Source organism: Eriocheir sinensis, chromosome 4 (genome assembly GCF_024679095.1).
Source record: "Eriocheir sinensis breed Jianghai 21 chromosome 4, ASM2467909v1, whole genome shotgun sequence".
NCBI classification, from domain to species: domain Eukaryota; kingdom Metazoa; phylum Arthropoda; class Malacostraca; order Decapoda; family Varunidae; genus Eriocheir; species Eriocheir sinensis.
The window spans coordinates 13,515,536-13,541,651 of record NC_066512.1 but is presented as its reverse complement, the minus strand read 5'-3'; the positions used below and the strand labels follow the sequence as shown (position 1 = coordinate 13,541,651).

The 26,116-nt window shown below is 47.4% G+C and overlaps 1 protein-coding gene, 1 long non-coding RNA gene and 4 other non-coding genes across 6 annotated transcripts in view; 5 read left to right on the top strand and 1 right to left on the bottom strand.

Annotated features, from left to right (window-relative positions):
- Positions 1-26,116, bottom strand: part of LOC126982219 (nucleolar protein dao-5-like) — a 140,970-nt gene that overhangs the window by 66,569 nt on the left and 48,285 nt on the right. Inside the window, exons 6-7 of the mRNA XM_050834126.1 lie at positions 23,060-23,173; positions 17,017-17,109 (exon numbers count right to left, since the gene is read on the bottom strand). Coding sequence (XP_050690083.1) covers positions 17,017-17,109; positions 23,060-23,173 — 207 coding nt within the window. The remainder of the gene's footprint in view (positions 1-17,016; positions 17,110-23,059; positions 23,174-26,116) is intronic.
- Positions 15,037-15,108, top strand: Trnah-gug (transfer RNA histidin (anticodon GUG)). Its single transcript has one exon. It is a non-coding gene; the product is annotated as a tRNA-His (tRNA).
- Trnaf-gaa (transfer RNA phenylalanine (anticodon GAA)) lies at positions 15,831-15,903 on the top strand. The gene has a single exon. It is a non-coding gene; the product is annotated as a tRNA-Phe (tRNA).
- Positions 17,541-17,612, top strand: Trnah-gug (transfer RNA histidin (anticodon GUG)). Its single transcript has one exon. It is a non-coding gene; the product is annotated as a tRNA-His (tRNA).
- Positions 22,000-22,072, top strand: Trnaf-gaa (transfer RNA phenylalanine (anticodon GAA)). Its single transcript has one exon. It is a non-coding gene; the product is annotated as a tRNA-Phe (tRNA).
- LOC127008650 (uncharacterized) overlaps positions 24,979-26,116 on the top strand; it is a 2,504-nt gene continuing 1,366 nt past the window's right edge. The window contains exons 1-2 of the long non-coding RNA XR_007761224.1: positions 24,979-25,403; positions 25,685-25,780. This is a non-coding gene — a long non-coding RNA (uncharacterized LOC127008650). The remainder of the gene's footprint in view (positions 25,404-25,684; positions 25,781-26,116) is intronic.

Sequence of the window (26,116 nt, the reverse complement as noted above, 5' to 3'; positions counted from 1 at the left end):
TAGGAAGACATGCAATGATAGATGAACAAGTTGGAGAAAGAAAGGATGTTTGCTTGAATGTTTGTGGATGGGTTTGCATTGGGTTATAAATTTAATTACTCACAATCTTGACCTCTTTCTTGCCTTTAGCCTCTCTCTTCCTTCTTGCTTCCTTCTCACTCTCTTTTCTCCACCCATGCCTCCCTCCCTCCTTCCTTCCCTCTTTCCTCCCTCCCTCCATCCCGTCCTGTATTTCCTCGTATCCGCGTCAAGGTCAAAAACATCCAGTAAATATTGACACGGTGTAGTCCGGGGCGAGATCTTGGGGCGGCTGGCAGTCTGCGTAAACAAGGGAATGACCGACCCCCCCCCACCCCACACACACACACACACACACTAAACTATTTTCTTTCTGTGTGACTGAGGATGAAAGGAGTAAGGACACACACACACACACACACACACACACACACACACACACTATTTTCTTTCCGTGTGCTTGTGGAGAAAGGGAGGGGTAGAGGGAGGGAGAGATACAAGCAGGGGAGGAAGGCAGTTTCCCTCACGTTTCCCAGCAGGAGGACTCGAACCCGACCCAGCAGGCAGCGGCGTGGTGTTCCCAGCTCGCCGCCGCCGCACCTGCCCGACCGGTGTGCCGTGCGGTCAGTGGGTCACCTCGTCCCTCCTCTCCTCTACCTACCTGCCCATTGAATCTTCCCTAAAGCTATATGAGGGTCTTTTTTTCTGTACTTTCTTCCATTCTCTCTTCCTCACTTCCTCTTTTGACATGTCACTTCGCCTGTCTGGTCTGTGCTGCGATAATTGTCCTGCTCCAAGGTGTTTCAAGTTGTAGGGAGAGTTTATGTGATCGTAAAAGTGTTTGTCGCTCACTCCCTCACGCGTGGCTTAAGTTACGGTTACCTGAAAGCTGCCTGCGTGGTGTTTGTCGTAATTCACAAGCACACGTGAATGAGCGCGCCTACCTTTCATCCCCCGCGGCCACCACACACACACACACACACACACACACACACACACACACACACACACACACACACCAGCAGGAGGCGCGCGGTCCCCAAAACATACTCCCACGCCCTCAGGACAAACACGTCGCCCTCCCAGCGCCACAGCCAAGCCAAGCAGCCATTCCACGCACCCACAGGCGACGTCAAGCGTGTTTACAGAAAAAGGAAATTGCCTTTTTTCCTTATTGTTCTTAAGGGTTGCAGTGCGCGGCCTCACGAGCATTGGCTGCCGACACGATGAAACTTTCCCGACTTTTCCGCCATTGCCTCTCGGCCTCACAGTGCCCCGGCGACCCATTACGCGGCGAGGGGCGGCGGGAGGCTCGTCGAACAATGGCAGGAGGAAGAAGAATGGCGGAGCGGGGGCTGAAGCGCGGCGGCCTACGTCATCACCTGCTTGCGATCTTCAGCACCCGCTTCCCCGAACATACGAGAATGATATTGGAGGTGCGCTCATCCAGGTGCTCCTCATGGCTGCTTTACCTGCATCTTTCTCCTTTGTGTTAGTCACGACCCCAGAGGAACGAAAATATTACTAGAGGATGGTCACTTCACAACTACTATCACCACCTACACATTCCTGCTTCCAATTATTTATAATCAAGCGTGATATTAAATTTGCTTTACCTCATGAATGGCGGGAGTGCATCTGGCACACACTGGGTGATTACTGGCTCTGCCATTTTCTTCATCTTTGGAGTCCACAATTAAGATAGCGTTCCTTCCTCCATGCTATTACTGGGCTCCCCGCACTCGGCCCGGCTGACCCATGACGGAACCGGTCCCGTCATCCTCATCTGGCTCTGCCCTGCCCCGCCCTACACAAGAACGCAGCCGTGTAACGCACAACACCTCACCTGTTTAACCGGCCGAGCAGCGTCTGCAGGCGGCTAGACACAGGACAAAGACAACACCTCTATCCTCATCATCCCGGCACCAGTTTAGTACAAGTATGCGATATTATGTGGAGGCTTAACAAATCTCGCTGGTCTGTGCATGCAGCAAGGGAACAGCATTACTTCTACTGTACATGTCCCAAAACTTCAATAATTCCCCGGATGTCAGAACAATAACGAAATTAGTTTCGGAGGTTGCTGTGCTATTACCCAGAATGATTCAAAGGCACGGCCACACAGCCACCCGAGTGCTCCCCAAGCGACGCTGTGTCCTTAATGCCCGTCACGCAGATGTTAGTCGCCACAGCCTGGTCGTGGACCACACATGACAGGTAACGGGACAGGTTTTATATATTTTTTTCTTTCGAGTGTTCAGAGACCAGTTTGGAGCTTATTCAGCCTTTTCACACTACCATTAGTTAAGGAATATTATGGTGTGTGTGTGTATTTATTGACATCTGAGCTCAAGTCCAATTAACTCTCGCCGCGAAGAGAAATCAAGAGAAAACCTCGTGCCGACCACAACGCCGAGGCGCAAATTGTGAAATGTTCTGGACAGTCTTTTGTTTTCTTCCTGAAGGCAAACATGAGAGAGAGAGAGAGAGAGAGAGAGAGAGAGAGAGAGAGAGAGAGAGAGAGAGAGAGAGAGAGAGAGAGAGAGAGAGAGAGAGAGAGAGAGAGAGAGAGAGAGAGAGAGAGAGAGAGAGAGAGAGAGAGAGAGAGAGAGAGAGAGAGAGAGAGAGAGAGAGAGAGAGAGAGAGAGAGAGAGAGAGAGAGAGAGAGAGAGAGAGAGAGAGAGAGAGAGAGAGAGAGAGAGAGAGAGAGAGAGAGAGAGAGAGAGAGAGAGAGAATGCTAGGTATGTGATTGATTCAGATTGATGGGCTGATCGATGGACAGATACGTCCCATAAATCTTTTCCAACCACTGTCTTGTGTGCGGCTGACTGATGGATCGCCGCACGGACATGTTGTCGTGGCGCCGGACGTAGCAATACTGAATACAGTCGCACCTAAAAGAAACTTATTAAAACCATGAAATACGCGTGAGTGGCAGGAGTGTGCGTAGAAATGTGAAAGGACGAGGCTTTTCATCATTTTTATTGGACATTCCTCTACCTGGGCATGGAATGGAGTTCACGGGCATCCAGTGATCGTTCTCTCACTTCATTACGCCCACACCAGGCCAGGTAAACCACCTCAGGAATGTCAGGGGGGGGAGGGGGGCGTATGGCTAGGGGGGGACCTTACGAGGAAGCGGAGCGCAGGTAACCAAGGAACTTTTTACACACACACACACACACACACACACACACACACACACACACTTGTTCACCTGGCCTGCAGCAGCCACACACGGGCGTCAGGTGTCGGGGGTAGGCGGGGCTCAGGTAACCTACACGACCAGACTCCTGACGATCGTGTATACTTGTAGACGCTTGGTAATACCTTCCCTGCTCTCTCCCGACACACACACACACACACACAAACGTGATGTATGTATGTGCGTCAGTGATACCATCTACTATGTGTACGCCCGCCTTCCCTACAGTTTGACCTGCCCCTGCCCAAAGTCTTTACGAGAGAAAGAGAGAGAAAGAGAAAGAACGAGAACGAGAGAGAGAGAGAGAGAGAGAGAGAGAGAGAGAGAGAGAGAGAGAGAGAGAGAGAGAGAGAGAGAGAGAGAGAGAGAGAGAGAGAGAGAGAGAGAGAGAGAGAGAGAGAGAGAGAGAGAGAGAGAGAGAGAGAGAGAGAGAGAGAGAGAGTACACCCAGCCCTACACGAGACAAAACCCAGAGATAACAAACTCCCTTACTCTCCACTGAAACAAAAGACAAAGAGAAAGAAAACAGAGTCGGCGCTGCGTCCCACCTTAGCATGTCTGGAGATGACTTTGGTGGGTGTCTTGAAGCTCGTCTTGGTGGGCTCTCCTGCGGCGGGGGTGACGGGGCGGCGCTGACGGAGAGCCACTGAGGAACACGGGGCCTCCGCTTCCCTTTGCCCTGGCTCATTACTACCACTTCTGGATCGACTTGTATTCCTTCTTGCTGTGGGTCTTGGAAATCCAATACCTGGTCTTGCTTTTATATTTTTCCTTGATGGTGGAAGTGGAGGAGGAAGCGCCGTTGCTGCTGGTGTTTGTGATGGGGCTGCTGTTGTTGTTGTTGGTGGTGGTGGTGGTGGTTTTGGTAGTGACTGGCGATCTAGACTTGCCTTCACTTTTTTCCTTGTGGTTGGTGGATGTGGAGGAGGAGGAGGAAGCGTCGTTGCTGGGGGTGTTTGTGATTGGGCTCCTGCTGTTGTTATTGTTGGTTGTTGTGTCCGTGATGGTGCTGATAGTGCTTGGTGACCTTCTTTGGTGCTGGATTTGTGAACTAAAGAAGGGACAGCACGAGGTTTAATAGTGGTCATCTTGGTGGTTTGCTGTTCATGTTTCTTTGGTTGTGTTGCTGATGTTGGTGGTGGTTGCTTAGCGCTGGGTTTGTGTGTCGTTGGTATGGCAGCACGAGGCTTAGTGGCTATCTGATGACCATTTGATTTAGATTGTGTTGCTGGTGTTGCTTCTGCTCTTGAGGTCACGGCTGTTGCTGATGATGGTACTGTTGTTTTTCTCTTCTTTTCTGCAACACTCCGCTGCTGCCTTAATGATTTTGTCTGTGTTCCAGCAGCGATCTGTTCTTTGTGGTGTTGCTGCCTCCTTGGTTGTTCTTTACACGATGGGGTTGCTGATTCTTTGTTTTCTGGTGTTTTTGTTGTCGATGTTGTGTTATCTGATGTTGCAATGCTCGGTGTTGTGTTTTTCTTCATTGCTCTGACCTCTGGTATTGATGATATTTTTGTTTCCGAAGGTGTTCCGGGCACTGTGTCTGGTGTTTCCATTCCGGGTATTGCAATTTCTAGGATTTCGTCAGCATGTGTTTTGGCATCTGGTGTTGTGGCTTCGAATAACCCAATTTTTGGTGGTTCGTTTTCTGGTGCTCCGGTTTCTAATTCATTTGCTTGTCGTGTTGTAGTCTCTGGTGATCTAGGTCTTGTTGTTTCTGTTTCTGGTGTTGTTGTTTCGTGTATTTTATCTTCTGGTGTATTATTTTCAAACGTTTTGGTCTCCGGTGTTGTGGTATCTAGCGCTTCTGTTTCTGTTGTACCGGTTTCTGGTTTTATGATGTCAAGTGTTTCCGTTGATGGCGTTTCTGTTTCTGTTGATTCGACCTCCAGCGCTGCGAGTTTTTGTGTTCTTTCAGTTTCCTGGATTTTGATCACTGGTGATTCAGTTTCTGAGACTTTAGTTTCGTTCGTGTTGATTTCTAAAGTTTCACTTTCTGTTGCTTCGGTTTCATATGTTTCCATTTTTGGTGCTTTGATGTCTGACAAGGAATCTTCTGGTGCATCAGTTTCATCTCGTGGCTTGGCTTCTGAAGTGTCACATTCTGGTGATTCGGTTTCTGGAACAAATATTTCTGGTGTTGTGGTATCGGTTGTTTCAGCTCTCAGCGCTTCGATTCCTGATGTTTCAGATCTTTCATTTAGGGGGACTCTGATTTCTGGAGCAATGATTTCTGGTGTTGTGGTATCTATTGTTTCAATCCTCAGCGTTTCAGCTTCTGATGTTGCTGAGTCTCCCATGGCGGTGCACTCAGGGTGGTATTGGGGGGCGGTGTTTCCTTCAGGTAGCTGTGGCTGTGGTTGTGGCGGGCGGGCGGCTATCGTGGTGGCCACGCCGCATGCTGGAGCCGTCGCTGCGGTGCTCATCTTCATCCTCCTCGTGCTCCTCACGCTGAATTTATTAATATATCGGACTGTCGGTTCCCTCCGAGCCCATCTTCTTTTGTCTCACATCCAGTAGCAGGGTGTCACAAAGGAGACAAGTATGTTAGAGGGCCGAAGGGGCGATCAAAGTGCAGGAAGGAATCAGGAAGACTGCATGCACCGTCCACACGCTCCTCTGTACTGCCCTTTAATCTCCTCCTCCTCGTATATAAATTCACAAGCAAGCAACAATTAAAAGCAATAGCTTGTGTAGCACATCCATCCACACTTATTGGGTCCCACACGCATGTCCTTATGTTAACACTCACTACTCTAAAGTGTGATATTTTCCCCTGGGTAAACACACTGTCACGGACGACTGCCTACAATACACACAAGCGTGGGTTCTCCGACCGCAAGTCACTCCAAGGGGATGTTTGGGAGTGAGGAAGGGGCTCTCGACGGTCCTTCCCCTCCCGAGTAGTACTACGTCCAAGGCACAGTGACACACTGAGCAACACGAGACACTTCACCTCCACGGCCTCACTCGTTCCACTGGTTCTCACGCGACACTCGACACAAGACACTCTGTATCCCACACTCCCACGCAGGGTCTTCACGTCCGCCTCGCGCGGCGGGTGCCGGGGAAAAGTCGCCCCGAAGTATTCCCAGCGTCGAAAGTACCCTCCCCCCCCTAACCCACCCGCTCACCAGCCCGCCCTCCCGCCCGCGACAAAACCTTTCCCCGTTTTCTTCCAGAGCGCCTGGGTAATGCTCCAGCATGGGTCAGGTGGAACAAGCACAGCCGACGGCTTTTAAGACGCCGCCTTTATTGGGTTATGGCGGCGATAAACAGGTGGGTGAAGGAACCCTTTTACGGCAGACCCGTCAGAGGCTGCGGCGGATTAGCACTATACCGAGAGGGAACATGGAGAGGGCAGAAGAGAGGAGGGGAGAGGAAAGGAAGATAAAGCGAAAGCACCGCGTAAGTCCAGCTTTGTTCATCGCTCCAAGAGATTAAGGAGAGTTTGTGTTGGTTCATATGCGCTGCGCCACCCGCCGCCAGGGTACGGCTGCCGCCCCTGCTGCTGCCCGAGTGCCCGCTGACCCGCCGCTGTATGGGGAAGATTACTAATAAGGGTAACATACCAGCTCGGGCGGCGATGCAAAGCTGAATCACCATTAATGGGCCAAGAGGTTATGGGAATGGAATGCTACATAACTTACGTCAATAACAGAACGCTCCACCTCACTAACAGACCAGAAACTGCTGTTGTGGAGAAAGATTTTTTTTGTGTGTGCATAACTTCGACACTTTGTTCAGGTAATGATAGTCTTAATATTACATCTGATTAAACTTACTAGATTCACGAATGCCAGGCGCTGAGGGTCTGTCGCTGTGGAGACAAGGTTATCCTCAGCAGCAGCTATCTATCTCTTAGTCTTGATACCCTGAAATTAATCATCTAACCTAAATGTTGGTTTTAAGCGAACGCCACGGGACGCCAAACTTTACATTCATGAAACAATGACAAAAAAAAGTCCCGTTATTTGATGGAAAATCCCTCCCTCTTTTTCTTCTGTCCTCTCTCCTCCCTTCTCTTCGCCACCGCCCTCGGCATCGACCCTCTACGCTCCCGTCATTCCATTACACCAACACTGACTGACACGATGACTTCATACTCGGAAAAAGAAAAACCATAAGAACAGGTTCAACAGTGTAATTCAGAACAAATAACTCAAGAGTTCCCACACTTCTTGAGAGAGAGAGAGAGAGAGAGAGAGAGAGAGAGAGAGAGAGAGAGAGAGAGAGAGAGAGAGAGAGAGAGAGAGACGAACAGCCTGGTGAGTGGCAGCAGCCCTGCGGAGGTGCCTGCGGGGCCCATCTTCCCCTGGCACTTCCCCAGGTTCTCCCGCAGGGGACAAGGAAATTTTAGCTGCCCAAGGGGATCGAGGAACAATACGGCACAGCTCCAAGCAGCGTCCCCGCCTAACGTGTCGCCAAAAAGCGCCGCGCAACATGCCGACTTTCTAAATTCCTGACCTGCAGGCGCGGTGTTCCTTGCTCGGGACCCGGCCGCTGCCCGCCGCCACGCACCCTCACCCGTACGCCTCCACCTTCACATGCTGCTTCCACCACCACATATATAGTTCAGCCCCACCAATACAACTCCTCAACCTTCGCTAAGTTCACCACTACTAAGAGTGTTCATCAACGAACACCTACACTTATGTCCTCCATAAAACCCCTAACACTTTACATTCACACCAACACTTACCGTTTACCGTTTACCGTTGATGAGGTTTCAGGCCCCGCTCCACTGTCAGCGCAGCGCTTCGCAAGGCCATCATAATGATGATGTTAGCCTCAATAATAATCCTCGATATGCACTTATTTACAGCGTCGTAGTGAGTCTTAATTGCTTTCATGGATAACCTACTGATGTCCTTTTAACAAAAGCAATCTTTGATTTATGATTACCAGCGCACTTGTAACATTTTGGGGCTTCTCCATTGTTCTTGGCAGTGCGGTTGGCCTCAAGATGGCCGTATCTTTGATTATGGTAACATATGATTGCACTTATATCCTTCCCCCTTACTATATGTATACCAAAGTCCACCACCACCTCCTCCGATGTCCACCACTACTTCCAAGTTTTTTTTCATCCACCAGCACCACTAAGCTTATGTCCACCACCATCAACACACATCCACCAGCGCCCCGCCCCCACCTCCACTACCGTAACCCTCATCACCAGTCATTACTACTTTACTGAATCAAATCGAAGTTGAGCTAAGAGGCGATTGTTTTGGTGACCCATACGAGGAGCTAGATAGCGCTTCTTCCTGTGAGTGTGCCGTTACTCGAAACTTCTAAGCCTTCAAACCAAATACCAAGCCTGTGTCGCCGCGGCCCCTCCTGACCCGCCGTGACGCGCACAAAGGCCGTCTCCTTATCGCTGGTGTGCCCCGGCCCGACCTTTCCTCCGCGCCTAGGCCCACGGCGTGTTGCTGCCCCTCGCGTCTGTGGTGTCTCACGTTCCAGTTACGCCCATGCCCCATAACAAACCATTCAACGTGCCTGAAAAGCCCGATAATCCAGTTTTTTTTTTATCCTATTTCTTTCATTCTATTTTTGGCTACCTATTTTCTATGCAGGATCAACAAGTTGCACGCAGGTTGTTTTCATTTTTTTATGTTTGGTTTGTCCTCTAATCTATCCACTTATGCCGTAAAGGATAATGATAATAAAGTAATGTGTCCTGAAGAAGAAATGACAATTCCCGCACCACTGGCTTACTTCTCGCCCTGTCAGCCTCGCCCTCTTCCTTTACCTCGCTCACACCTTAATTTTTCTCCGCTCACTGACACCCAACTATTCCCCGCTCCCCTACACCCCAACCTCTCCGCGTTCTTCAGTCCTCCCAAACACCTCACATGTCTTAATCACCCACTCCCCCTTTAACTTGCCAGAAGAATGTGACCATATCATCGGGACGTCAGTTAATAGTTACACAGCTTAATATCTTATTTAACCATATACCGCCACTTCGGGGAATGAAAAAAAAAGGTAAGAGAAAAGTAAAAAAAAAAAAAAAAAAAGGAGTCGATGATTTAGAGGAGGGCCGCTTACCGATAGCTCCTGGCGGCCCCTCAGCCCCTCGCGCATACATTAGCCGTTACCAGGCTGGAAACGGAGCCCTCATGCACGACTGACTGACCTCCCTGCCCTCTCCTCCTCCTCCTCCTCCTCCTCCTCCTACTCCTCCTTCTCCTCCTCCTCCTACTCTTCCTCCTCCTCCTCCTCTTTAAACATCCCCACTTTGCATTTTCTGGGAAAGCAAAACCTCCTATGGCCATCTTAAGAGTTCAATGTTCCCTTGTTACGCGCATGAGAGAGAGAGAGAGCAGGGGGAAAGGAAAGGCACTTCTGTAATGAGCTGTAATAGTCCCAGGGGGAACCATTAACAAGGCAACATTGGCCGTGCAAATAGCGTGTTTTGGCACCACACGTCACACGGACACACGTCGGCCGTAACTCATCCCTTCCCGGGGAGGCACGAGGCGGCGGCGCCACCCTCAGGAAGGAACGAACAGGTCTGAATAACCGGGTAACCCACATCACACCTGAACGCTATGGCGGAGACCCGCGACCCCCTCACCCGCGAGACCCCGGTGGCCCGCCGCTGCACGCAACCAGCACTGCCACGCCGAGGTAAGCGCGACTCTCCACCCCCGGCCCTGCCCGGCCCCCGCCCCCGCCGCGCATTGGCGCCACTCTATTCACATGCACCCAGATTCATGCTTCCGTAGACAAAATCACGTGTGTGTGTGTGTGTGTGTGTATGTGTGTCACTCACTCACTCACTCATTCACTTAGTCACACACACACACACACACACACACACACACACACACACGCGCGCGTGCACTATAGACTCTAACCTGCCCAGGGAACAAGCTGTCTTTGAGGCAGGTTCTCAAACATGGATAACACCCATACAGTAAAGCGGGTAAAACAAAATAATACAGAAAATCGCTCTGTTTGGTATTCATTTGCTGCAAGTAGACCTTCGAGTCTATGAAAACCGAGCGTAAGGGATATCTACTATAGGATTATTGAAGAATTACTAAGATACAACAGCGACTATTAAACCTCTTTCAGATACCGGAAAAGTCCCAATAAGGAACATAAGAACATAAGAACATAAGAACGTAAGAAGTCTGCAAGAGGCTGGTAGGCTTGTACAAGGCAGCTCCTGTGAACCTAAGCTCCTGTGGACCTAACCTAACCCCACCTAACATCACTGTCCATGAATTTATCTAGCCTAACCTAACCTAACCTAACCTACTCTAACTTTTTAATGTGACTATCGTGTTGGCACACAAAACATGACTGCCTAACCTGTTCCACTCATCTACCACACTGTTAGCAAACCAATTTTTGTCCATGTCCCTGTTGAATATGAACTTATGCAGTTTAAGTCCATTATTCCGTGTCCTACCCGGTTCTCTTACCATCAGAACCTTATTAATATCACCCTTTAAAGCCCTTAATCTATTTATAAACCTCGATCAAGTATCCTCGCACCCTTCGCCTTTCTAGAGAATGCAAGTTAAATTGTTTAAATCTTTCCTCATATTGCAAGTTTCTTAACCCGTGAATCATCTTATTCATCCTTCTCTGTACCGATTCTAACATTTTGATATCCATCGTATAATAGGGTAGCCAGAACTGAATTGAAGAATCAAGATGAGGTCTAACTAATGCAAAATATAGCTTGAGGATGACTTCGGTGCCTCTTTTACTAACGCTCCTTAAAATGAATCCCAGTATCCTGTTTGCTCGATTTCTAGCTTGAATGCATTGTGCCCTTGGAAGATCACAGCTCACTAAGGCCCCTAAATCCCTCTCACACCTAGACTTGCTTATGGGGGTGTCATTTAAAAGAGAGAGAGAGATTGAGTCCTTCCTCTTCTTTTTTTTTTTTCTTCCTACATCTACTCTTGCTTCTGCTTCTTCCTCTTGTCATTTTTCATCAGTTATTCATATTTTTTTAATTCTTTTTTTCTTTAGGTTTAGGTGGTGGTGGTGGTGATGGTTGTGGTGGTGGTGATGGCTGTGGTGGTGATGGCTGTGGTGGTGATGGGGTGGTGGTGGTGATGGCTGTGGTCGTGGTGGTGATGACTGTGGTGGTGGTGGTGGTGATGGCTGTGGTGGTGATGGCTGTGGTGGTGATGGGGTGGTGGTGGTGATGGCTGTGGTGGTGGTGGTGGTGATGGCTGTGGTGGTGGTGGTAGTGATGGCTGTGGTGGTGATGGCTGTGGTGGTGATGGGGTGGTGGTGGTGATGGCTGTGGTGGTGGTGGTGATGGCTGTGGTGGTGGTGGTGATGGCTGTGGTGGTGGTGGTGGTGATGGCTGTGGTGGTGATGGGGTGGTGGTGGTTGTGATGGTGGTGGTGGTGATGGCTGTGGTGGTGATGGGGTGGTGGTGGTGGTGATGGTGGTGGTGGTGATGGCTGTGGTGGTGATGGGGTGGTGGTGGTGGTGATGGTGGTGGTGGTGATGGCTGTGGTGGTGATGGGGTGGTGGTGGTGGTGATGGCTGTGGTGGTGATGGGGTGGTGGTGGTGATGGCTGTGGTGGTGGTGGTGATGGCTGTGGTGGTGATGGCTGTGGTGGTGATGGCTGTGGTGGTGATGGGGTGGTGGTGGTGGTGATGGCTGTGGTGGTGATGGGGTGGTGGTGGTGGTGATGGTGGTGGTGGTGATGGCTGTGGTGGTTGTGATGGCTGTGGTGGTGATGGCTGTGGTGGTGATGGCTGTGGTGGTGGTGGTGATGGGTGTGGTGGTGATGTCTTTGGTGGTGGTGGTGATGGCTGTGGTGGTGATGGCTGTGGTGGTGCTGGAGATGGCTGTGGTGGTGATGGCTGTGGTGGTGATGGCTGTGGTGGTGGTGGTGATGGCTGTGGTGGTGATGGCTGTGGTGGTGGTGGTGTTGGCTGGGGGGGTGATGGCGGTGGTGGTGGTGGTGATGGCTGTGGTGGTGATGGCTGTGGTGGTGATGGCTGTGGTGGTGGTGGTGATGGCTGTGGTGGTGATGGCTGTGGTGGTGATGGCTGTGGTGGTGATGGCTGTGGTGGTGGTGGTGATGGCTGTGGTGGTGATGGCTGTGGTGGTGGTGGTGATGGCTGTGGTGGTGATGGCTGTGGTGGTGATGGCTGTGGTGGTGGTGGTGATGGCTGTGGTGGTGATGGCTGTGGTGGTGGTGGTGATGGCTGTGGTGGTGATGGCTGTGGTGGTGGTGGTGATGGTGGTGGTGGTGATGGCTGTGGTGGTGATGGGGTGGTGGTGGTTGTGATGGTGGTGGTGGTGATGGCTGTGGTGGTGATGGGGTGGTGGTGGTTGTGATGGTGGTGGTGGTGATGGCTGTGGTGGTGATGGCTGTGGTGGTAGTGATGGCTGTGGTGGTGATGGGGTGGTGGTGGTTGTGATGGTGGTGGTGGTGATGGCTGTGGTGGTGATGGCTGTGGTGGTAGTGATGGCTGTGGTGGTGGTGGTAATGGGGTGGTGGTGGTAATAATAGCAAAACAGATGTAATGTTTTTTCTTCTCGCATGCAAATACAAGATTTATGATACAATCTCCGGGACTGTATTAGTCAAAAACACAAAATTCTCTCTCTCTCTCTCTCTCTCTCTCTCTCTCTCTCTCTCTCTCTCTCTCTCTCTCTCTCTCTCTCTCTCTCTCTCTCTCTCTCTCTCTCTCTCTCTCTCTCTCTCTCTCTCTCTCTCTCTCATCGCCGTGCTGCTCCAGGGACAGAAGGCTCCAAAGTTTCCTGCACTCTTCGTCATCACAAACTGAAGAGGGCAGTGTTGTGCTCGTGTCTGCCCCGCCAAGTCCCGCCCAGTCCCAAACATCCCGCATCTCGCCCTCGCTCATTTTCCCCCGCAATCGTTATTTTTCTCTTAACTCTGCAAAGCTGTTCTCATCAAACATGTTTTCTCTAGACTTCCAGGGTTCAGAGGCAGAGCCATGGCATATTCCTACTGAGGAGTCGTGGCACACTCCACCTGAATCGCCAGTGCCAACTTCCACTCTGCCAGAGCTATGGAATATTCCTACAGAGGAGTCGTGGCACACTCCCCATGAATCGACAGTGCCAACTTCCACTCTGCCAGAGCTATGGAATATTCCTACAGAGGAGTCATGGCACACTCCACCTGAATCGCCAGTGCCAACTTCCACCCTGCCAGAGCTATGGAATATTCCTACAGAGGAGTCGTGGCACACTCCCCATGAATCGCCAGTGCCAACTTCCACCCTGCCAGAGCTATGGAATATTCCTACAGAGGAGTCGTGGCACACTCCACCTGAATCGCAAGTGCCATTGACAAGTTCTCCGGAATCTCGAGGTCCAAATCCCACGAGAGGCACCCCGGCACCTCCCGGAGACTCCTCTTCATCTGATGATTCGGCGGGGCGTATAATCCACCACCACCATCACCACAACCACGTGCACCACCACTCCCACCACCACGTGCACTATCATAACAAGACTTCCCGCACAAGGAAACGTTCCTGGTCAACGATAAAACCACCCAGGCCGAAGCCAGACAAGCCCTTCCCACCGGCACCGCCCTTCCCCCCTCCAGTGCCTTAACCATTCGCGGATTACATCCCTCCGCCCCTCTAAAAAATATAAAAAATTATATAAAAAAATGGCAAAAAATGGCAAAAAATGACAAAAAAATGACAAAAAAAATCACCAAGAAACAACAAAAAAACCAACATCAACACCCAAGGCCTCCTCTTCCCTCTCCCCAGGATAGGAAGTCCCTCAAACACACCCACAACAACCACCCAATTAACGTCAACACCCAAGGCCTCCTCTTCCCTCTCCCCAGGATAGGAGGTCCCTCAAACACACCCACAACAACCACCCAATTAACGTCAACACCCAAGGCCTCCTCTTCCCTCTCCCCAGGATAGGAAGTCCCTCAAACACACCCACAACAACCACCCAATTAACGTCAACACCCAAGGCCTCCTCTTCCCTCTCCCCAGGATAGGAAGTCCCTCAAACACACACACACAAGAAACACATCAACATCAACACCAATAGCCACAAAAACAATAGCCACAAAAAACAATAGCCACAAAAAGCAATAGCCACAAAAAACAATAGCCACAAAAATCAATAGCCACAAAAAAACAATAGCCACAAAAAACAATATCCACAAAAAAACAACAGCCACAAAAACAATACCCATAAAGACAAAAAGCACAAAACAATACCAACAAAAAACAATAGCCACAAAAAACAATAGCCACAAAAAAACAATAGCCACAAAAAACAATAGCCACAAAAAACAATAGCCACAAAAAACAATATCCACAAAAAAACAACAGCCACAAAAACAATACCCATAAAAACAAAAAGCACAAAACAATACCAACAAAAAACAATAGCCACAAAAAACAACAGCCACAAAAAAAAAATACCTACAAAAACAATAGCCAAAAACAATAATCGCATAAAACAATAATTACATATAACATTAACCTCATTAAACAATAGCCACGTTAAACGATACCCACATAAAACAATTGCCACGTTAAACAATCCCCACATAAAACAATACCCACGTTAAACGATACCCACATAAAACAATAGCCACGTTAAACATTCCCCACATAAAACAATACTCACGTTAAACTGTACCCACATAAAACAATAGCCACGTTAAACAATACCCACATAAAACAATAGTCATTGAGTGAAACTATCATAAGACTTGACTGGAGCACGAACAGCAAGAGGACACTGGTCAAACGCTAAGTACTGTAAGAAAACAAAGTCACTCACCTCTTTCATGAGATCGGAGTGGCCGTGATCGTATAGTGGTTAGTACATTGCGTTGTGGCCGCAATAACCCAGGTTCGAATCCTGGTCACGGCAACGATTGTCACTGTTTTTACTGCCTTAGTGACACACGGGAGGGGCGTCACGTTATCTGTCCCACCGGCCGCTCCGTACCCCGATACCACCCACTCATCCGTCTCGCCTACGCTGGTCACGAGAAGAGAGTTCGGCAACAGGTGATAACGTTAGCTGGTTTTTCCGCCTATGACAGACAGACGGACGGACTAACTGACTGGCTGGCTGGCTGAGTGGCGCACACACACGGGAGCACACTAATTCCATTATATTCCTTGATCAACTAACATCCACGCCACACTTCCGCCCAAGAAGACCCTCAAGTGCTGTGATCCTGAAGGAGGGAACCGCCGAGCCTTCCCCAAACCCTCCTCACTCCCTCCCTTTCTCTTCTCTTCTTTCCTTGTCCTTTACTTAATCACCCTTCTCATTTCTTTATCATTTTTTCCTTAACTTTGTTGCTTTCCTTTGCATGTTATTTTGTTATTTTTCTCCTCCTCCTTCACTTCTCTTCTTCTCCTCCTCCTTCACTTCTCTTCTTCTCCTCCTCCTTCACTTCCCTCCTCCTCCTCCTCCTTCTCCTCTTACACTTCATCTTAATATTATGGTATTACCTCGTTACGTGATGATAAGTAATGATAAGGATGATATGATTCCCGATTAACATAAGAGATAATACACCAAGATAACACACACATGGGAACACGAAACTCAAGAAACACATACATTCTCAGGTTTACATCGCCTAGATAGCTCAGTTGGGAGAGCGTTAGACTGAAGATCTAAAGGTCCCCGGTTCGATCCCGGGTCTGGGCAAATATTATGGTCTTGGCTTCGATTACCAAACGGATGGGCAGTCTTCTTCAATCCGTGCCCCCTGTCCACTCGGCAGTGAATGAGTATAGAAGGGTCAGTAAAGGGGCAAATTTTCCGTGGATCATCAGTCATAAAATCGTGGATTTTTGCCTACGTGGACATACTACCGTCGTCTCCCTATCACACTTGCCTCGCACTCTCTCAGCGTACCGTGGTCTTGACCGACACATTTTCACAACAACAAGTATTACCGACGTCCCTGTTCGCACCCCCGTTTTCACTCGAAGTGCCGTTGCTTTGGCTCTAGTGATACTCAATTTACACAAGCAACGGAAAAAGAAAAGAATGTGGAGGCGGCAGCGGCTTACAAGAGAGGAGCGCAATGAAGTGATGCAGCTGTTGCAAGAACTACGTCTAGAAGACGAGGAAGGCTACAGGCAGTGGATGAGTCAGCAAGGACCAATTTTTATGAAATATTGAGCCTTGTGCAACCATCTATAGCCAAGAAAGACACAAGGCTTAGGAAACGAGTGTATGCTCTTCCTTCAATGCAGTTTTTTTGCATACAATTCATGCCTGGGATCCCACAAAGCTGGCATGTCCCGTAATTTCTCAATTAAAGTGGCCTCGGAGGCCTTGGTCCAGGCAACAACACTCATAGCTGTGCGAATGTAGGGACAGTAGGGTGTAGCTTCTTCCTCTTCTTGTTTCTTGTTATTGCTGATGATGATGATGGTGAGTAATACCGTCGTCCTTCAGTGAAATCTACCGTAGCTTTGGAAGATCGTGGACACGTCAGAAAACCACGAAAATGAGAACCACGCCAGAGGAAATCGTGGTTTGACTGAAGATCCACGGAAAATTTGCCCAGTGTAATGGCCCCTTAATTAAGTGGTTGTGCCGAGGCCAAGGGGTTGCGTGTAGGGGTGTGATGTGAGGCTCCAGACGTAACAAAGATCCGTCACCTGAACTCCAGAGCTCATTCGGGGATGGTACTGACTGGCGATCGCGAGTCCAACGCGTGATCAGACCATGGTGAATGACACACACACACACACACACACACACACACACACACACACACACACACACACACACACCGGGCGTACTCACCTTTTCCTCCTGAAGGCGTATCTTTGCAGCCTGCGCCGCCACCTGCCGCTCCAGGAGGCCAATGGTGCGTTCCTTGGACCGCAGTTCATCCAGCTGAGGCGAGGGAGAGGAAGGGGCAAGGTGTTTAGCTTGGGCGGGTGGGCCAAGACAGGGCAACAAAGATAGACACAAAGACGGACAGATGAAGAAAAGAGGAAGAAGGGGAACGATGGTGTAAGAGGTTAAAAATGAGGAAGAAGGGGATAAGATGATGTCAGAGGTTGGTAATGTTTAATGAGTAAGTAAAGGTAAAGTGGGGCGCATACACTATAGCTGCGTGTGGCCGCGGTGCTCATCTCCGTCGCATTGGCCCTTGAGTCTGTGGTGGCTAAGAACCCATTACCCCGGGACACAGGGCAGGTGTGACTTCCGCGTGACCACATTTTATCTTCCCCAGATTTCCCCAGGTACCCATTTATCGGCCAGCCCGAAAGGGAGGATGAATAGCTCGGTGAGTTGTGCACCAAATACTCAAGTGGGCAATGGCCGTGATCGTATAGTGGTTAGTACATTGCGTTGTGGCCGCAATAACCCAGGTTCGAATCCTGGTCACGGCAATGATAATATTCTTTTGGCTACTACTCCGTGGTGCAGTGGTTAGCGTGCCTAGACACGAATCTGCAGGCCCGGATATCCCGGCCCGGCCAATTGGTAAAGACGGGAAAAGAAGATAGGTAAAGATACATAAAAGGATGAAAACAGTGCGTGGGCTGCATAGGAAGATGACAACATAAATAAATAGATGAGGAAGGATAAAGGTAATCCAGTCATGAAAACGAAGGGGAAGACATTGAGAATGAATGTGTCAATCAAGACGAGAGAAAAAAAAAAGATAGGTAAAAAAACACAAATGGAGGAAGGCGTTTAAGTGGTAGGAAATAAAGGCAAGGAAAGATAGACAGAGTAAAAAATAAAGGAGGATGTAACAGACTTAAGGTTGAATGAGTAAATAAAGACGGGGAAAGAAAAATAATGACAGACAGGCAAAAAAAATAAGGCAAAGATGAAGAATGAGAAAAAAATATAAGATAGCATGGATAGATAGACAGAAAGAAAGGAGGAAGAGGGAAGTTGGACAGGTTAATAGTTATTCCAACGAGAAAAACAAAGCTATTGGTAAAGAACATAAGAACATAAGAACGTAAGCAGTCTGCAAGAGGCCGGTTGACCTATACAAGGCAGCTCCTGTACACTCAACCCCACCTTACCTCACCATCCATGGCTTTATCTAACCTCTTCTTGAATGTATCTATGGTATTGGCACCCACAACATGGCTCCCAAGCCTGTTCCATTCGTCCACCACTCTATTGCCTATGTCTTTGTTGAATCTGAATTTGTCTAACTTAAAGCCATTGCCACGCGTCCTACCTGGCTCTTTTACTCTCAAAATCTTATTGACATCCCCTTTATTAAATCCCTTCATCCATTTATAGGCTTCGATCAAGTCTCCTCGCAACCTTCACCTTTCTAGAGTGTGTAGATTTAAATGCTTCAGCCTGTCTTCAAAGGGCAAGTTTCTCACCCCCTGAATCATCTTTGTCATCCTCCTCTGTAAAGATTCTAACATCTTGATATCCATTCTATAGTAGGGGGACCAGAACTGAACTGCATAATCGAGATGAGGTCTAACTAGTGCTAAGAATGAGTGTTAAGGTTGGACGAGTGAGTAAAAACAAGGAAAGAAAGCTAAGGTTACGTGGATAGAGAAAAACAGAGAAGGAAAGAAGGGGAAAATGTTAGCGCTGGGAAGGTGAATTAAATAGAAAAAAAAGCTATAGGTAGAGTCACATAAAAGGAGAATAACTTAAGAAAAAGGAAGGACGAGTGAATAAAAAACAGAAAGAAAGTTAATGTTGCGTAAATAGATAAAGACAGAGAAAGATGAAGAAGAGGGAAAGATAGATCCGTAAACAGGAGAAAGTACTACGGTCGGATGGATAAACAAAGGATAAACAAAAGGTGAATAAAGAAAGGAAGATAGAATAATAAAAAATGAAATGAGTTAAGATCTAAAGTGAATAAAGGCACAGAGAGAAACAAAGGCATAGACAGACACTAGTAGATCATTTATAAGGCAAGAAATATCGAGGTCAAATTAAGAAAGGGTAAAAATTAAGAGTAAAAAGATGAATCCACAATTGCAGACAAAGAAAGAAAATCAAGTAAAGAAACATAAAAAAAGAAGGAAGGTGGATATAAACGTGGAAAGATAAAAGGTACAGATATTAAGAAATACGAAAATGGTTATCCAGTACTCGGAAAGATGAAGAGCGTGAGAAAAGTGTAACAGTTGGATAAGCAAATAAAGACAGGAAAAGAAACATACAGGTAGAAGGACAAACGGACTGAGACAGGTAAGGAGACAGCATGAAAGACAGACAGATAAACAACAGTAAAAAAAAATTAAAAATCGGGGGAAGAAACCGTATAACAAAAAAAAAAGGGGGAGAGAAACCCAAGTAAAAATCACAAAGGTAGACAGACAGACGAGCTAAGAGACAGGTAAGGAGACAGCATGAGAAAGACAGGGAGCTAAACAACTAAAAAAGAAAGGGAGAGAGACCGAATAGCATTAAAAAGGGAGAGAAAGCCAAGTAAAGAAACACAAAGGTAGACGGACAGACGAGCAAAGAGACAGGTAAGGAGACGGTGTAGAAACAGACAAAGAAAACGGTAGAAAAAAAGACTAGTGTAGAGAAAGGAGACCAGCACACACACACACACACACACACACACACACACACACACACACACACACACAGGCAAACAGACACAAACAGACTGAGACAGATAGAGGCAATTGATCCATAGAAAGACAGACAAGCAGATAAAGAAAAAAAAGAGGTACGTGATGGACAAAGAAAGACACGATTAAATACAAAGACAAATCCATCCACACAGAGACAGTCAGATTAACATAAATACGTTGAAATACTAAGAAATACCAACAAACGAATTGATAAAGGTAAACAGGAATGAGTAAGAACACACATACATAAAAAGCATACGTATATGTGTCAAAGTGTTTTGTATACAGGTAATGAGAGGACGCCAAATAAACAACAAATAACATACAACTCAGACAAAGGTGGAGACACAGAGAGGAGTAAATACACTCGCAAAAATCACAGGGAAGCAAAGACTGAAAAGACTAAAAAAGACATAAAAAGTACAAAATAATAATTCAGACAAGGCTCAGTAGCAAACAAGACAACATGACATGGAAATAGTAGAAGATATATAATAATTATCAATACAAAATAAATCGTAGTATTTTTTTGGTGGGTGAATATTTAAATATTTATCTTTCCAAAGGCAAGGTAAGAATGTGTGGCGTGCATGTGTGAAAGTTGTGTGGTCGTTTACGTAAACTGTGTGTGTGTGTGTGTGTGTGTGTGTGTGTGTGTGTGTGTGTGTGTGTGTGTGTGTGTGTGTGTGTGTGTGTGTGTGTGTGTGTGTGTGTTTATTTTGTTTGTGTGTGTGTGTGTGTGTGTGTGTGTGTGTGTGTGTGTGTGTGTGTGTGTGTGTGTGTGTGTGTGTGTGTGTGTGTTTGTGTTTTTTTTGTTTGTGTGTGTGTGTGTGTGTGTGTGTGTGTGTGTGTGTGTGTGTGTGTGTGTGTGTGTGTGTGTGTGTGTGTGTGTGTGTTTATTTTAGTTCGTGCGTGTGTGTGTGTGTGTGTGTGTGGGTGTGGGTGTGGGTGGGTGTTTATTTTAGTTCGTGTGTGTGTGTGTGGGTGGGTGGGTGGGTGTTTGTGTGTGTTTATTTTAGTTCGTGTGTGTGTGGGTGGGTGTGTGGGTGTTTGTGTGTGTTTATTTTAGTTCGTGTGTGTGTGGGTGGGTGGGTGGGTGGGTGTTTGTGTGTGTTTATTTTAGTTCGTGTGTGTGTGTGTGTGTGTGTGTGTGTGTGTGTGTGTGTGTGTGTGTGTGTGTGTGTGTGTGTGTGTGTGTGTGTGTTTATTTTAGTTCGTGTGTGGGTGGGTGGGTGTTTGTGTGTGTTTATTTTAGTTCGTGTGTGTGTGGGTGGGTGTGTGTGTGGGTGTTTGTGTGTGTTTATTTTAGTTCGTGTGTGGGTGGGTGTGTGTGTGGGTGTTTGTGGGTGTTTATTTTAGTTCGTGTGAGTGTGGGTGTGTGGGTGGGTGTTTGTGTGTGTTTATTTTAGTTCGTGTGTGGGTGTGGGTGTGTGTGTGTTTGTGTGTGTTTATTTTAGTTCGTGTGTGTGTGTGTGGGTGTGTGGGTGTTTGTGTGTGTTTATTTTAGTTAGTGTGTGTGGGTGGGTGTGTGTGGGTGTTTGTGTTTTTTTTACTGTGTGTGTGTGTGTGTGTGTGTGTGTGTGTGTGTGTGTGTGTGTGTGTGTGTGTGTGTGTGTGTGTGTGTGTGTGTGTGTGTGTGTGTGTGTGTGTGTGTGTGTTCGTGTGTGTGTGGGTGGGTGGGTGGGTGTGTGGGTGTTTGTGGGTGTTTATTTTAGTTCGTGTGTGTGTGGGTGGGTGGGTGTTTGTGTGTGTTTATTTTAGTGCGTGTGTGTGTGGGTGGGTGGGTGGGTGTGTGTGTGTGTTTGTTTTAGTTCGTGTGTGTGTGTGTGTGGGGGGGTGTGTGTGAGTGTTTGTGTGTGTTTATTTCTGTGTGTGTGTGTGTGTGGGGGAGGGTGTTTGTGTGTGTTTATTTTAGTTCGTGTGTGTGTGTGTGTGTGTGTGTGTGTGTGTGTGTGTGTGTGTGTGTGTGTGTGTGTGTGTGTGTGATTGTGTGTGTGTGTATGTGTGTGTGTGTTTATTTTAGTTTGTGTGTGTGTGTGTGTGTGTGTGTGTGTGTGTGAGAGAGAGAGAGAGAGAGAGAGAGAGAGAGAGAGAGAGAGAGAGAGAGAGAGAGAGAGAGAGAGAGAGAGAGAGAGAGAGAGACTGGTTGACCAACAGCGTCATCTATTTCTTATCATTTATCACTTTCTTACAAGCCTAGATAGCTCAGTTGGGAGAGCGTTAGACTGAAGATCTAAAGGTCCCCGGTTCGATCCCGGGTCTGGGCAAATATTATTATGCACCACAAGCAGGTAGTTATATAAGCTAACAACCACCTCTAGTTATGTAGAGAAGGGTCTAGAGTTTCACTTTTCTTTTTTTTCCTTAAAATAAGAAAACTCACATTATATATACTCCATCTTACACAAGCCTGTGGTAGGGTAGGATACGGTAGAATAGGGTAGGGTAGGGAAGGTGGGATGAGGTGAAGTAAGGTAAGGTAAGGTAAGGTTAGGTAAGGTAAGGTAAGGTAAGGTAAGGTAAGGTAAGGTAAGGTAAGGTAAGGTAAGGTAAGGTAAGGTAAGGTAAGGTAAGGTAAGGTTAGGTTAGGTTAGGTTAGGTTAGGTTAGGTTAGGTAAGGTAAGGTAAGGTTAGGTTAGGTTAGGTTAGGTAAGGTTAGGTTAGGTTAGGTTAGGTTAGGTTAGGTTAGGTTAGGTTAGGTAAGGTAAGGTAAGGTAAGGTTAGGTAAGGTTAGGTAAGGTTAGGTTAGGTAAGGTTAGGTTAGGTTAGGTTAGGTTAGGTTAGGTTAGGTTAGGTTAGGTTAGGTAAGGTAAGGTAAGGTAAGGTTAGGTAAGGTAAGGTAAATTTTGGTGGCGTGGTGTGGTGTGGTTAGGCGTGGTATGGTGTAATATGGTAGGGTGTGGTGTGGTGTGGTGTGGTGTGGTGTGGTGTGGTGTGGTGTAGGGTGGTGTGGTGTAGGGTGGTGTGGTGTAGGGTGGTGTGGTGTATGGTGGTAGGGTATGATGTGGTGTGGTGTGGTGTGGTGTGGTGTGGTGTGGTGTGGTTTATGATATTGTGCAGTGCTGTGAGGTGCTGTGCTGAGCTGTGTTATGCTGTGCTGTGCAATAATACTCTATCATGTGCTGTGCTGTGATACACCGGGTTGTGCTTTATTATATTGTGTTGTGCTTTTTTGTGTATTGTGTTCTTATGTGACGTTGTTTGTTTCCCTTCCCTGCCTGCCGCCCCAACAAACCACGCACCCACACACTCACCAGGCGGGCTCCCTCAGACTTGTTGGCCCGGTGGATCTTCGCAATGGCCACCTCATGTTCATCGTGGAGGCGCCTCAGCTCTCCCGCCCGCTGCCGCTCACTCTCCTGGAGGGTCTGCAAGCAAGAAGAAGAGAGAGGTGTCAGGGTAATGTCAGTAAAGGGCGGAGAAGAGGAGGCAATATCAGTAGCTCCGATCACTAGGCACAAATATGATAATAAGAAACGTCAAAGATGAAGAAAGGTATTTGTTGTGAAAGGTAATGAAGGAAAAGCGCTCGGAGGAGAAATTTCAGAGTATAGTTAGTGTTTTCGCAGAGGATAAAAGGTAATGCGAATCGGCTTGATCAGTGGTGATAAATCGGGGAAAGGGAATCGTCAGGAAATGGGATGGGAGGAATGATAGGAACAGAAAGTTGTGAAGGGATGGATTTCAGAGTATATTTATTATATACGGAGGGAAGAGGAAAGGGCAATGTAGCTTTAGTCAAATAGAGAAAACGAAAGGGTACAGAAAAGGTAAAGGAAAGGAAGAAGAGGTGTCAGGGGAAGGAAATAACTTCAAGGCCATCGTTATTTTACAAGGGGACGAAGAAGAAGGTGCAAAGTTAGCAGCTAAAGTCATTGTCATTAGATATTAAACGAGAGAAAGGTGAAAGGAAAGGCGGAAGGAGAGGTAGGGCAGGAAGGAAAGGTGTCAGGGGGGCAGGAACTTAGAGGAAAGACAAGGTAATGTTAGTAATTTTGGACAATAGATGTATAAGGGAGTAAGGGAATCATCAGAAAGTGGAAAGAAAGATTGTGGAGGGAGGAGAGATATCGGCAGTAAATCGTACGAAATAGTGTAACAATGTAAAGAAATAGTTGCTAGTAGGAAAGTGGGGCAAGGCGTAGGAAGTTAAGAAAGAAACGAAGGAATAAAGACGGAAGAAAAACAGGCAACGTGTGCAGATAAGGAGAGAGAGAGAGAGAGAGTGGTGATAGCGCAAGCAGCCTTTAGCGCAGTGAAAGGCGGACAACTACACCGAGTAAAGAGAGAAAATGGAACGTGCTGGTGAGGGCTGGGAGGAGGCAGACTTGGCAAGAGAACGAAAAAGGGCATCTGAAGTGAGGGAAAAGTGTAGATTGTGTAGATGGTTGCGTGAGGGTGCAGGTCTCATGGCGTAAATGGGGTTGTCGGGTGAGGGCGTAAGGGTGAGGAGGGAGAGGGAGATGTCAAGGAAGTGGGTAAGCGAGGGAAATGTGAGGGCAAAGAGAGTAAACAAGAGGTCAGGAGTGAGACAGTGTTTGCGGTGGAGGTGAATGGGGAACAAGAGTGAAGGAGTGACTTCGGTTACGTGCACTGCGTTAATGAGAGAGAGAGAGAGAGAGAGAGAGAGAGAGAGAGAGAGAGAGAGAGAGAGAGAGAGAGAGAGAGAGAGAGAGAGAGAGAGACTAAGCTTGTTCAAAGGCAATGAAGTGAATTGACTAAATCATATTACTAGAAATATATATAATTCCAACATCACCGCCGCATTGTTTTGTTTTTTTAGATTTATCCCCTCGTATCACTAGGGGAAACCGGCCCTTGTCCGAAGACGGCCCGTTAAGAGGGAAAAGATTGCTCCCTCCCCGCACGAGGGAGCACAGGCCTTTGCCAAAGATCGACTCTATCGGCGATCGAAATCTAGCCGACCAAGTCGGTCTGTCGACGAGGACTGGCGTGTCTCTGCCGCATTGTTGGGTTTTTTTTTTACAACAAAGGAGACAGCTCAAGGGCACAAAAAAAAGAAACAATAATAAAAAAAAAAAGCCCGCTTTGGTAAAACATTTTTTAAACAATTTCAGATCTTTAAATCGTTCAAACAAAAACTTATTAAAAACAGTAACAGCTGAGAACAACACTCACCAAAATATGTGAAATTGTTAAAAGATTATACACACACACACACACACACACACACACACACACACACACACACACACGGGCGCGCGCGCGCGCACTTGGCTTGTTGAATATAAGTTCTACATTTAGATTGTCAATCTTCAAGTTAAGATAACTGCAAGGTCATCTTCTCAGCCAACCAGCCCCACACACGCCAGTCCTCGTCGAGACGTCAACGGACCGACTTTGTCGGCTCGACTGACGCCAGCCGATAAAGCTGATCCGTCGGCACCCTCTTCATAGGCCGACACCAGCAAGGCCCATGGTTTCCCAGCGGAGAGACAAAATCTTAAACAACAATAACAACAACAACCAGCCAGTTATTTCGTCTCCACAAGTATAACGCTATCCGCATCTAACACAGTAACCCATAACGCATGAAGTGAAAATGTTCACAACCCTCCTAGAGAAAACGGTGTAAAGGTGTGTATAACTAATGTGCTGCACCGCAGTATTTCCTATCTTAATTGTGAACACAAATCAGTATTACATACCAGATTCTCGACTTGCGCGTTCCTTGCAGATTATATTTCATAACAATACAGTCGAGCTAACAACCTATCTAAGGCATTCGATTCTACATAAGGAACACTAGTCCCGACTCTAGTCCAAAGAATATTAATTTTGTTGTATACATGCATCCATTAAATTGTTATAAGCCATCGTTTATCGTGCACCTAACGTTTCCTCGTCCTTGAGCACAGACTACAAACACACCGGATGCCAGGCCCAGGCAGCCGCCCCCCAGACATGTTCACCCGAGCAGCAGCGGCGCCAAGATCCGGTAGTTTACCATCACAGTTGCGTAACTTGTTTTATTGGGTCTTTCGATGTCGTGCAAAGATATTTGTATTATATGTGAATAAATTCAATGAACTTCTTGTCTAGAATGATAACGTTTTGCATTTTATCGAATACAAAAAAATAATAAGAATAGGAAGAATCTATGAGAAAACTCCTTAAAAAAATTATATTTATATAAAAGACATGCTATAATGAACGTGCATTTGCATTCCCAATAATAATACATTTTTCTTGTGTGAACAAAAAATGTTTCACTCTGCACTTTTTTAAAACACCCGCAGTGACCACCCACATTTCTCCCTCTCGTCCTCTACGTATACCAATTTCCCGTC